This window comes from Arachis ipaensis, chromosome B1 (genome assembly GCF_059453495.1).
Source record: "Arachis ipaensis isolate K30076 ecotype BB chromosome B1, ASM5945349v1, whole genome shotgun sequence".
NCBI classification, from domain to species: domain Eukaryota; kingdom Viridiplantae; phylum Streptophyta; class Magnoliopsida; order Fabales; family Fabaceae; genus Arachis; species Arachis ipaensis.
This window is the reverse complement of record NC_142436.1, coordinates 2390299-2403825: the sequence shown is the minus strand read 5'-3', so window position 1 is coordinate 2403825 and position 13527 is coordinate 2390299. Positions and strand designations below refer to the sequence as shown.

General features: G+C 31.2%; 2 protein-coding genes across 3 annotated transcripts; both read right to left on the bottom strand.

The window, feature by feature from the left end:
* Positions 1 to 13: 13 nt before the first annotated feature.
* On the bottom strand, positions 14 to 2152 carry LOC107636479 (cytochrome b-c1 complex subunit 8). Its single transcript, XM_016340008.2, has 2 exons — positions 1848 to 2152; positions 14 to 236 (listed from the first exon to the last, which is right to left on the bottom strand). Exons 1-2 carry the CDS (start codon positions 2015 to 2017, stop codon positions 188 to 190), a joined length of 219 nt encoding a protein of 72 aa, XP_016195494.1. The 5' UTR covers positions 2018 to 2152; the 3' UTR covers positions 14 to 187.
* Positions 2153 to 3268: 1116 nt separating this feature from the next.
* LOC107636560 (KH domain-containing protein At2g38610) lies at positions 3269 to 6710 on the bottom strand. Of its 2 annotated transcripts, none has more exons than XM_016340191.3 (8): positions 6448 to 6710; positions 6181 to 6287; positions 6008 to 6096; positions 5333 to 5481; positions 4942 to 5061; positions 4690 to 4806; positions 4408 to 4551; positions 3269 to 3603 (listed from the first exon to the last, which is right to left on the bottom strand). In XM_016340191.3, the coding sequence occupies exons 2-8, from the start codon at positions 6270 to 6272 to the stop codon at positions 3457 to 3459; spliced, it is 858 nt and encodes a 285-aa protein (XP_016195677.1). In that variant the 5' UTR covers positions 6273 to 6287; positions 6448 to 6710; the 3' UTR covers positions 3269 to 3456. The 2 variants fall into 2 exon arrangements, with proteins under 2 accessions (XP_016195677.1, XP_016195569.1); XM_016340083.3 differs by having other exon boundaries at positions 4933 to 5061; positions 6448 to 6688.
* Positions 6711 to 13527: the final 6817 nt, after the last annotated feature.

Sequence of the window (13527 nt, the reverse complement as noted above, 5' to 3'; positions counted from 1 at the left end):
TGCAACCATAAAGTAAAATGAAGAAAACTATCAACATTAAGACATATCAACGTTGAAACGTCTCAAATTCACAGGCATCTCAGAAGCAAAAGGGCAAAAATGAGTTTCAACACATTATTATTTGCTCATAGACAAAGATTAAAGCAACACAGTTGGAAACCATCCAAATATTGATAATGTCATGCTCTCAATATCTGTGGGACAACTTCTCCTTTTCCTGGTAGTTCTGAACATACCTGCGCATCCCATATGAGAAAGAATGACATTAGATTCAAAAGCAAAAGCTGAAGCATGGGAAGCTGAGAGAAAGAAACATATGTCAATGCCAACCACAGCTACATTTAGGCTAAGCTTTTCCCTGAGACACTAGCTTTGATATCAAATACAAGATATTTTTTGAAAGAAAGAAAGAAATGTGAATCAAGGTAAACAAGTGCAACATCCTCGCATATAATTGACAATGTAGCTGATTTCAGCTCAATTTCCAGCTTTATCCACAAAAAAAATCAAATGGCTAATGCTATAATCAATAATCACATAGTCAAACATTTGCTTTCAGAGAGTACTTGCATGTCTCTCTTGCTATGCTTAAAAATGACTCATTAACCATTAAACTCATCATTTCAATGTTGTAAAAGCAGTGCCACCCCGTCAAAAACTCAACTAAGTTGCATTAGCTTGAGAAACAGTGAATCTCAAAATTCAATGAAAACGCAGAGATAATCACACACAGCAGCGCTAATCACAACCACATTTAGGCTAAGCTTTTCAACATGAGACCTAACAACTTAGCATGAGCTAGGTTGGTGCCTCTAGGTTCACACGAGGGCACTGGATCCTTCGCAAGAGGAAGCATCCTTGGTAGTCGAGTCATTTAGCTTAGGATCACAAGGACAGCTGGCAACTAGAGTAAGAGAGAAAGACTAATATTTCCGAAATTTATATGAAAAAGTTTTAGTCATTCCCCACTCACATCGCTTCTACTTTTTCGAGAAAATATAGTTATAACGTTCGAATTCAAATATAGATGCATGCTAAGCTAGTGGAGCATCCTCTCATTATAATTACGACGATTATAGCTTATTTCAGCTCAATTTCCAGCATTTTCAAACAAGAAAAACACAAACAAGAAGAACCAAGCACCAGGACAAGAACTAGAATAGTTAAATGGCTAATGATATAATCAAGAATCACTCATTAATCATTATACTCAACATTTCAACATAACCAACAATATAAAGCAATGGCACACCATCACAAATTTCAAAACAAGTTTTTATTAACTTGAAGAACAGTAAATTCCAGATTCATCCAAAACAGAGACACAGTAACCAAACACAACAGTGACTGAAAAAAATCCCAAACTCATCACATGGTCCCTATGAATTAGGGACATCTACCATATCAGTCCTTACTATAATTCCTAGGGATCAAATCGGAGTTTTTGAGAGCCTATATTTCTATATAGCCACCTCTAAACTCGGGACCAAATTTGCGAATCAATTCTTATAAAAAAAATTTCCCTCAAAATTAAGAAAAACACAGGAAATGGACCGAAATCGAAATCGAAATTCGATGGAACTAAGAAGGCCAAAAAAGCAATCAATCATCGATGATTATTATTTATCAAAATCGCAAGAAGACGAAAACCATAAATTCGATAATTTTATAATAGAACATCACACGAAGTGAACCGAAATAGAACATCAGTGAAACTACGAAGAAGAAATAGCAAAAAGGAGTAATGCATCGAATCGATTAAAGTCGAAACCCTAGAAACAAAAGTGAAGAGAGAATACAAAATCGAATCGAATGGAAACGCTATTGAGAGAGAGAAGGTTAATTACGAGTAGACTCCGACGAGGGGACCGAGGAGGAGGGTGGCGCTGATCCAGTTCTCGGAGACCTTATGGTGGATCTTGGTAGGCAGGTCCTTCCATAGACCAGGCATGATCTTCTGGTGGAAAGGTGAGAGGCCGTAGGTCACCGCCTTCATCGGAACGAATCCCTTCCCCATCTTCTTTCTTCTTCTTCTTCTTCTTCTTCTTCTTCTTCTTCCTCCTTTGATCGAATTACTCTTCTCTTGTACGGAGCGTTTCGGTTCTGAGTTCTCTTCTTTCTTTCCTTCTCTGGTGACTGCAAGTAACGGAAAAAATATGCGATGGGGTTAGCTATGGTCTCAGGAATTTGGGCTTTATCTGGGCCTGGATTTTCATTTGGATATCGAGCGGCCCAATTCATAGTGCCATGTTATTTCTTGTAACTTACGGTAACTATGGGTTGATATAATGATTAGTTCACTAGTCTGCTTAAGTAAGTGTCAAAGTTTAAATCCCGTCATGCGCATGCAAAAATTTATTGGTCAATAACAAACCCTTAAATAGAGATCTGATCTGCAATAAATTAATCCTTAGCCGGTTGAATTGAAAAATACCGTGAGAAACTAAAAAAAAACTTGTGAGTTACCATATGATGAAAGAGTATTTCATAGACTAACTTGCCAGCTTGGTTGATCGATTAAATTATAGTTTGAATCTTGTCTTATGTATGCAACAATTAACCATAGCAGCTTACTTCGATAAATGTAGTATCTGAATATTTTATTTGTCAATCAAAGTTGAAAGAATATATTATAATTATGATCAAGGAACTGTTTACTTTAATACACGAGCCTAAAAATTTATAAAGCATACTTAATCATTTCCTCTAATATTGAAAAGTTTATCCTTGTATGGTGTAAATGAGGCCTAGGAATTAAAGTGATGGACAAAGGTGGTTGCTGTGACAAAAAATAGCCCCACTTTGCAGAAACAAATCATTAATCATCAAACCAAAACCAAAACCAAACAAGTTTTAATATAACATGTCTTAGCAGTGTTACAGTCAACAACATCAACATCTACATTAACTTCCATGGCCCTACTGGCATGATTCTCAAGATATGGTCTTCCAAAAATGGTTTGTTAGAAGAAAATAATTCATGAAGCATATTAACCGTTTATATATTTAACATGTCTTCTATGAACAAATTTTAGACCTCACGATCATAAAAATTCTGATATTCTCTAGTTGTAAAATGATGCAATAACTTCTCCTGATAATTCTGTATTTTATAAGATTTGACATAAACCTTCCTTATTTCCTTACAATCATAATGCTTCTCCAGATAAATTTTGTCTCAAGATGTAGCTTTGATATTGAGATCTTATAAGTTATAACATTGTTCAAAAAGTACACTTATGTTATGAGACATGTCTTCTAAACATTATCAATAATAAACAGTTTTGCTATACTAATAATGCAATAGATATTGTCACAATGAATATAATATATATGTCCCTTTCCCCCCTGTTATTTTTGTTCTGCAAAATCAGCATTACATATTCTGCAATAAAACCACCTTGTCATTTGAAGCTATACATGATTTTTAGTTACATAGAAAGCAACTTTTTTCCCCTACTGATCAGTTTTGGCCCTTTTAATTTCATTAGAAGTGAATGGAGAGGCACTACCACTCAATTGAGGGCTCTCTTCTCTGAAATTGGAATTCAGCATTGCAAGTTCCCTTAGCTGTTGTCTTTTGTAGAAGTCTTGTGACTCATCCTTCACATGTAAACAGAAGAAATTTAAATAAAAGAAAAAAGAAAAGTTAAATAAAAAGAAATTATATATATCAATACCTATACTTCCTACAAATGTTTTGTCTTGAGACATGTAAATAAGAGTAAATTGCAATCTTGTTCTTGACAAAATGTGTAGGGAAAGGCTGTATTTTTAGTATTTAAATACGACAAATTCGTCATGTTATATTCAAAAGAAGGATGATTAATTAGTCTATTGATATACAATCTATATATGTACGGGAGGACTTATGAAAATGAAAACAGAAAACGAAAACGCAAACTAAACGCATATTGTTCTCATAATTTTGCTCAGAGGGACGATCGAGCGTCAAGGCTTACCCTTTCTACATTTCTATTGACTATAACTATATATAAGTTCCAAAACTCAAAGATTATATGAGTTCCCTAATTACAAGCTTGCTGTCATGATACCACTCATCCCAAAAGCTTAAGCTTATAGGAGAAGACAACATCTAGACCTTTCGGACATAGAGTTTGATATAATTTCATGACACCACTCATCCCAAAAGTTTAAACTTATAGGAGGAGGCAACATGAATGTTTATATCTCTAACACTTGCCAATTCAGAAAAGGAAAAACAATTCAACTGGCTAAACCTTGCATCAATGCAACATCACATGTATACGAGCGAAGATATTAAGAGTACTAAAAAGTAACAGTGACAGATAAAATGGAAGGAGATTATGTTGGGAACTATATATGTGAAGTTTCATCAATGAACTCTGATAAATGCAAAAGAGTTAGAAAGAGAGATGTACATACCACTGGTTTAAGTAGCTCTTGTATGATTTCCTGTGCTTGCCTCAACCTTACATCAACAACACTTGCTGGTAGTTCAGCTTCAATCAAAATGTGTAGTGGATCATTCAGGTGTTCATACCCTGGCCTTCCTCTTAACAACTCTTCCTTCATATTCAAAAAGTTATTATAATTAGGCTCTGTTAAATTATTTGCCACTCATTTCAATTGTTCAGTTTTCATAATCTTTGGTGGTTAGTTAATTGTATTACTACACAATCCAGTAAGATATAGATGAGATGATACCTTGTCTAGGTCCTTAATTGAACCTTTCCCTCTGATAAACACACGGCAACCGGTTGTTGCCTCGACTCGCTTGAGCGAATTACCCCTTGGGCCAAGAAGCCGGCCGACGAAATTAAACTGAAAAGCTAAACTAGCCTTAGTGATTCAACGGTTAATAGAAAGTTGAAAAATATCACAACATTATTAGAGGATGCATAAATCTTTTAGAGCTTAGGGACAAAAATGCAGCAGAAAATGTCTTACATATCTTACATTTGGATAGCCTTCCTTCGGAATATCCAAGCGCAAAATCTTCTTCACAATGTGAGAATTCGGAACTGCTTGTGGTGATGTTTGCCAATCCACATTTAGGCCTTGTACTCCACTTAGCCTCTGATGTTACCAAATCATGCAGAAATGGCCATAAGATTTAAACAAAGAAAAGAAGTGAAAGACTGAAAGAGTGCTGGTAAATGTTTAAAGGAAATTAAGATGTCGTGACCGGATAAATACACTAACATCTCTGCATTTGAATAAAACATCTACCCTTACCACAACAAATCAAAGGGTGTCGCGTATGCGCATGTGATATTATCTAATCTCAGGCTAGGTTAACAATTAGAAAGTTTCATATTGAGTTAGAACAAAATGCTGAGATACTTACATCATGTGACAAGCTGTTCCAGCCAGTGAAGTTCGGTGTTATATCCGACGAAACCATATGACTCGGGCTTACATATTGCATTCTGTCAAAGTCACTAAATCCTACTTGGTTCTGCAACATTCCATTCTTCCCAGAAACCCTTAAAATCTCTGATACAATGAAAATGATACTCAATATAAGAAGAACTTGTATGAAGAGCAACACAGAATCTAAAAGAGCACAAGTAATGTTGATGATACTTTCTTGATATAAGTTGAAAATCATTGAATGGGAAGGGTTCTAGCAAGATATATACAACGAAAAATCTCGACGGAGGTTAATGTATACTTTTACTAATGTATTCTTCCTTTTTCATGATTCTGTCACCACTCAACAGATTCAGAATTGTAAAGAATCATTCATACAGAAAATTACATAATGTAGGATGATTGAGTCAATCCATAATCAATAAACTGAAATTGAGAACTTGGTGCATTACAAAAGAAGATTAAAATTATAACCCTGAATACAAAGAAAAGGTGATAAACTAGTTCAGAGTAACAGAAATCAAATTAGAGAGGTGTCTCAACAGAAATGAAAAATTGAACAAACAAGAGTAGTGAAATTGAAGATACAAACACTAAACACCATTGAATTTCACATTAGAACATAAGAAATCAAAAGAAAACTAATAACCTTGATTGAGGAGTCTGCTACACAAGGGTAAAACTTGCATGAAAGGACCAAGCTTCTGGTGTTCTTGTAGCAGCTCAGTTAAGTAGTGACTGAAAAAAAAAACAAACAAATTAGTTGAATTTTCAATATTATGAAAAAACAACAAACAAATTAAAGAATAGAATCATTCAAACCTATCAACATCAAAATTGCTTCTCATGTTTATGTTTGGTGAATTAGCCCTTTGAGAAGCAGGTGAGGAAATCTGATTATACAAGCCAGACATGAATTCTACAAAGGGCTGCTCAGAAGAAGAAGAACAATTGAGATTCAAAGGGAGAAAGAAAATGAATAATAATAATAATAGATAGAAAAAAGAATGAACTAAACCTAAGAAGAAGAGAGAAGGGTATGAAAAAAAAAATAGAAAATATTTTTGATGAAGGGGAAGGGAGGGCCACCTCTTGTTTGTGTAGGCTCAGTAGTAAAAGCAAAGGCTTAAAGGGGTGTCTCTCTGTCCCTCATCATCATCATCATCATCATCAACATCATCAATTCATCATCATAATCTTCTATGTGTGTTTTGTTGGCTTCTGATGAATACAAATGCAAAAGGGTTAGTAGTAGTATCAACTATCAACTATGTGTATATATGTTTTTCGTCTCTGTTGTATACATTGCCAAAAATTAATTGTCTAACACATGTGTATCACTGGTGAACCCCACCTTAACAGCTTTTTTTTTTTTTTTAAATTATATATCAATTTTAAATTCGACAATTTTTGACATAATTTTAAGTAGGTTAACCAAAAAATCAGCCATCAGATCAGTTCAGTTCATGTAAAAATCAGTTAACAACAAATCGATTAAAAAGTAAAAAAAAAAAAAAACAGTCAAAGAACTGATTAACCGATCCACTTGATATAATTTTTTAACGATTAATTAATTTAAAATAATATATATAAATATATTATTTTATTATATTCGATCTAATTCTAATTAAATTATAGCTGAATTTTTTAATTTTTAAACTTCTAACTTCATCTCTATTTCTAGAAACTTGTTAATATCTATGATTGTTGATATTTTTTTTAAGGGTGAGCACGGGTCGGTTTGGTTCGGGTTTATGATAAAATTAGAATCGAACTGATCAAAATATAATTGGTTCGGTTTAATTCGGATTTGCATTTTTTGTACATGTACTCGAACCGAACCAAATCAAATCAATTAAGAACAGATTGATTCGGTTCGGCTAATTGAATACCCGGTGACTTTGAAATTCATAAAAAAACCAAATTTTTATCTTAAAAATTCAACAAGTACAATAAACATGTAACATTAATAGAAATAATCCAAACATGTTAAACACCAAATACATTAAAACTAAACTCATTAAAATCCAAACATATTAATAATGAATAATCATTGTCTAATGAAAAGCCATATATATATTTTTTATTTTTTTATTTAATTAATATATAATCAGGTTTGTGGGTTGGTTCGGATTCCGCACTCCTAAAACCGATACCCGAACCAATCACTAACAAAAGTCATCGGTTTGATTCAAGTTGTACCTGATTATCCGTTGATTTCAAAACCAATTTAATTGGTTCGATTCGAATTCGGACAGATAATCGAGTATTCACTGCCCATGCTCACCCCTAATTTTTTCTGTTTCATACAGATAATAAGAATTTGTGTATATATTCTCTTATCAAAGTAGCAATAATAATAATAATAATAATAATAATAATAATAATAATAATAATAATAATAATAATAATAATAATCTCTAATTAAATTTGTATAACCAACAAGCATGAGGTGTGGTGGTAAGTGAGTTGTACTCACTAGGCTATGTTTGAATTGGTGGTAGATAAGAGAATGGAGTGGAATGAAGCCTAGCTGAATCAAATTTTTCTATTTTATTTATTTATTTTTTGTGGGGGAAGGATTACACTATTCTTAACAAAACAAAAATGATAAACCATGATTCTATTTTCATCCTTGTTCTTCAAAATTAATTTGACCAATAATTGGAAGGATGAAATCGTTCTATCACTAACTATTTTTGTTTTATAGTAACATTACCAAAAATCAAACAATAAAAGTTCATTAAATTATTTTGGATTTCATGCATTCTATTTTGTACGTCAGAAAAGGATAATTAGTCATTAAAAAGGTTGTGACTAATAAAAATATGTAATGTAAATATTGAAGAAGAGATAGATATATAAAAGAGGGATGGCATAGTCAAAGATGCAAAAGAAAGCTCCTCCACATATTCATTATGTGACAAAAGAGGCCTCTTTCATCCCTTGAGCTGGTTGTGATATTTAATTTCTATTATATTATAGTGTAGGTGAATTTGATATTTGATTAGTCATTTAAGATTTAGATACAATACAAATTTTAGCAAGTATTCATAGAAGTATTTATAGATTGATGTATTCTTGCGACAAAAAAGAAAAAAATGAATTTATAATTTTATGATATATATATGTTTTAGGTTTATAATTTTTTTTACGGTATTTAAATTTTATTTAATAGTTTTTTGCTGACTAATAAAATGTTGCATACACAATATGAGATTTAAACTTTCAAAATTTATTTAAACGAACAAGTGATCTAACCACGTCCAAGTTGGTTGTTCTAGATTTATACTAATGCACCAAAAATTAATTTAGGTTGGTCGAGTCAATTCACTTTTGTCCGTTCAGAAAAGTGTCGAGAATTCAAATTTCAATATGTTTTAATCTGCGATGAATTAGTCCTTAATCTATCAACAATGCTAGGAAACTAAGAGGGTACCAGCCAAAAAACCAGCCAAATGTCTCTTTGTGAATTCAAAACCTCTACGTGGATGGTATTTATGTTAGGCATTAGGATGTTTCTTTTCTTTATAAATTGGATGGTTTTGAATCTATTTTCTGATTTATCATGTTTTAGGCATTTGGAGAGGGAAGGAGGGTGAAGAGATGGAAAATAATTGAATCAGTTTCCGTAATTCACGTTGCAATGATACTGAATGTATCTCCTCCTAATTTGAATGTGGTGAAACATTTAATAACTAATATTTTAAATCATAAATAAATAAAACTAATTACTATATTTATAATTAATTAAGTTGTTCCATTTTTGGCTGATTTGGAGTTGGTTCGATATACTTTTCTTTAATCTATTTAAGAGATACTATAAACAACAACTAATGCACCAAGAAAGGTTTTTTTTTTTTTTTTTTTGAGGAATGCTAGGGCCAGCAACTTTTGTGATTTGTAGCCATCAAATAACCATCAATGATGGTTTTAATGGTGTGAGATTGATATGAGATTTCATCCAATGACTCACTCTTCTTTATTGGTTACATGCTGGCCAGAATTTAACAAAATTGCTGACCTCCTAGACTTTTCTTTTTTTTTTTAATATAAAATGCTAAAGTAAAATCATGTACCCTAAATTGGGAGGGTATGTAGAGATTGAATTTGGTACAATCAATGAATCAATTAGGAAAGGAAGAATCAAAGTAAAATAGGGCACACCAATATGACTAAACGGGGGACACTGTTTTCAATGTCACCAGACCATAGAACATGTAGATTGAAACCAATCACCCGCATGCTTCACGCTATGTTATTAATATCTTCATATTCATATATCATTATATTATTACCATAAACTATAAAATCAAATCAAAACCAAATGCATATCCTTTATTGTTATTATGATCCTTAGTTCCCTACCAAAGTCATTTACAACTAGCATAGCAAAGTATGAAAAGTTATCTTCCAACAACCTTCACAAATCAAACAAATCTAGCTAGGTACCCAAAAAAAAAAAAAAGGCTCAAAGCATATATCAATTCTCAGTTGATTGATTTATAAAAGATAAGAGAATTTTATTAGAAAAAATAAAATAAAAAAATAGGATTTATTTATTTATAAATGAGATGTTTAAATAGGACTCTGTTTTTTATTTTTTATAGAATATATACTTTATTTTCCTGTAAGATTTTAATATAACATACGTTTGGTCTATTTGACCAAAATACTTTTAATATTCATTATAATTATATATATAAGTTAGTGATAATTATTTATTTGACTCAAATAATAATAATTATAATAATATATGATGATTATCAGTGACTTAGAGAAGGGGTTGAATCTAGGTCTCTTTTTACTTTGTTGGATTTTACTTTAAATTGGATGAAGGTTAGAAAATCTGTTAAGTTTGTTTTTGTTGAAAACGCATGAGACACTTTTATTTTGTCTCTTGTTGATAAAGGAACCAAAACAGAGTTGTATGGGAGTAGAGTTGCTGTGACGTCTTGCTAGATAGAATAAGCAGGAGACAATTTTATTTTGTCTCTTAGAGAATAAAACCAGAATTAGAACAAAGAAGGAAGAATGACACATCCATATATCTATCCTAGTTCAGCCACCATGTGCGATGTGACCTACATCCAGTCTCCTTCACAACTATGATAGAATTTTTACTATTTTTCAAAGTTTTTAAACACTAATTTTCTTAGGATTCAACCCAATCCTATCTATGACAAACTCAGCTTCTACCCAAGCTAGATTTGATTAGGTTCACCCCCTAGATTTTCAACTACTAAGTACTCACCCAACTTAGTAAGAAAATTTTCTCAAGATCATGATTATAAAATAGAAAAATGTACAAAGAATTTTTGAAATAAACATTTGGCTTTTCTCCAATTCTAACTCTCTTTGCCTTTTCTCTCAATAGCTTTTTCTTAATTTATCACTTTAATGTCTTTTTCTATTGAAATAGAGAAAGATAAAATTGAAAAAGCAGAATATTCAATAAAGAACCATGAAGGAGAAGAAGGTATAGTTTTGTAAGCTACGGAAACTTAAACTTCGTGCTCTCACTCCTTGAATCAATCTCTGGCCGTTTATCCCTTTAATAGAGGAGTAAAACTTCAAAAACTTGATACTTGACTCCATCACTTTTGACTTCTTCTTCCGAATATCAACAGTATTAGCGGCGCAGAAGAGAGATAGAATAGCAGCATTGATTGAACCATACATGTATCCATACCTACCATCTTTTCTTTCATTCTTTTTTAAATTTCTTGAAGGATCCAAGCCGTATATCAAAACTTTGACTCCAAGTTTGATTCTTGACCGTTGATACACAACAGAGCTTTATAACCTTCATTTTCTTCAACTTTTCAGTTCGGTGCTTGAGGGAGGAAAGCATTTTAACAAGCAATTTAGGAAGCACAAAGATAGAAATAATCTTCTGAATAACCTTGGATTTGATCGTTGCTTTTTGGTACCCTAACTTCTGACTTTCTTCTTCTTTTCCTTTGTTTCTTGATTTTGGTAACCACTTTTCCTTCTTAATTTGAGCCCTAATCAGACCTACATTTTCTTGCTTACTCTTGAAAGTAATCATGTGGGTGAAAGAGAAGAGAGAAGAGAAAAGACTGATTCGGTTGATTTGAGTTTAGTTCAGATGGAAGTGAAACAATCAATCTTAGTTAGCTATCAATTTCATAGACCATAAACAAATTAATGATGTGAAATTGAGTTTGTATCATTACTTGGTCTTAAGCTTGGTTTTTTATTCTGATAAGAAGTATTCGTATGATTTGTGATTAACAACTATTTCTTTGAATCCATGAGAGAGAACTTACGAACTTTAGGTTTGTTATTAGGCCAGTTTTGATTGCCACTAGTTTTTGCACATTAAACAAACTTAAAGAAAAATTCTCCTGGAGAATTGGTACAAACTAAACACTGATGGGACCTTCAGAGAAAATTCGGGGCCAGCGAGTTGTGCTGGAGTTCTAAGGAACGAAAATGGTGGTTAGGTGTGAGAATTTGCTAGAAGATTAGATAATACAAAGGTCATAGAAGCTGAAATTAACCATATAAAAGTGGGGTTGAAAATTGTTTGGAGTAAAGGAATCAAATTTTTAATAATAAAATCATATTCTCAAGGAGCGATCAAGCTTATAAAAAACTCTCCCATGCATCATCCAACTCTTTTTCATCCTCTACGAAGAATACGGGCTATGATAAATAATAGTTGGAGAGTGAAGTTTCAACATGTGTTCAGAGAGACTAATCAGGTAGCGGATAGATTAGCTAACCTGATATTGGATGATGAAGAAAAAAGTATGTTTTTTGAAGAACCCCTGAAAAAATCTCAATGCATCTCTTTGCTGATAGTTGTGGAATCTCATATCCCCATCCTTTGTAATCCTTTTCTTTTGAATTATTTTAGCCTTATAGTCATCTTAATAAAAAAAAAAATTCTAATCACATATATTAATATATAATTGGACTTTTAACTTTAATAATAATGTTTGTTCATTATCAATTAATTTGTTATTAATTCTTCAAATTTAACAATATATTTATTATTATTGTGATATATTTTATTTATTTTAATATTTTATTATTAATCATAAAATATATAAAAATTTAAATTAAATATTTTTTGTAATAATTTAAATATTTTATATTATTATTATATTAATATTATTTGAATCAACCAAATAATTACTACTCATTTATATAGTTATAATTATTATTAAATAGAATTTTAATCAAATAAATTAAAATATATATTCTTTAATGTTATAAAAGAAGAGAGTATATATTTTATAAATAAAAAAATCATTTAAATATTTTGCAGAAAAAAAGGTCATTTTCTCTTATTTATTCGGTATGATGAGATTGGTATTAATTTTGACAGCTTAGTAACCGCTATTATTGATTTCTATAATCTATCAACTTGCTTACAATTTGTAAGAAAATGTGGCACGTATATTAATGTTATACCATTTGTTTTTCTAAAACCAACTGTCACACTCCCCATTTTTGTCTTACCTCAACCCACCTACCAGAACAACTATTTTTAAATGGGAATCATCATAGCTTTCATTCCTAGGGAATATATAAGCCAAACTTTGTGCATCTTTTCTATTTTATGAGTTTATGTGTGTTTGAATGAAGAAATTAAATATTGTTACATTCTAGCTAGCTGATATTTAAGGTATACATTAAAAAAAAGAATAATAAAAAAGTCTCTATTCGGTATAGTCATCAAAATGTATAATTTATTTTTTTTTTTACGATATTCTAATAATTTGACATGTCAATGACTGATTCATTGAGAATTAAAACTCTATTTAAGAGTTTATTATTAGTTAATTAGTTACTGCATACACAAATCGAAATTCAAATATATAATTTATTTTTAATTGCAAAGTAAGTATAATACTTCAGAACTACTTTTCTTTTATTTTACAAAATTACCTAAAAAATTACCTAAGCCTAAAGCATATATTTCTTTCCAAAATATATATTAACTTATTAGTTGTTAAATATAACATATGCATACATTTTTTTTTAATTTAATCTCTAGTGGCGTAATGTAATAACCATCTAATTTTATTTTCTGTATGAGTAGTATTACAATTGAGAAAGCTGTAAATGTAAGAATTCAAATATTTATTATTTTCTTTGAATAGAAGTATAGAACGAATAACATATTTACGAGTA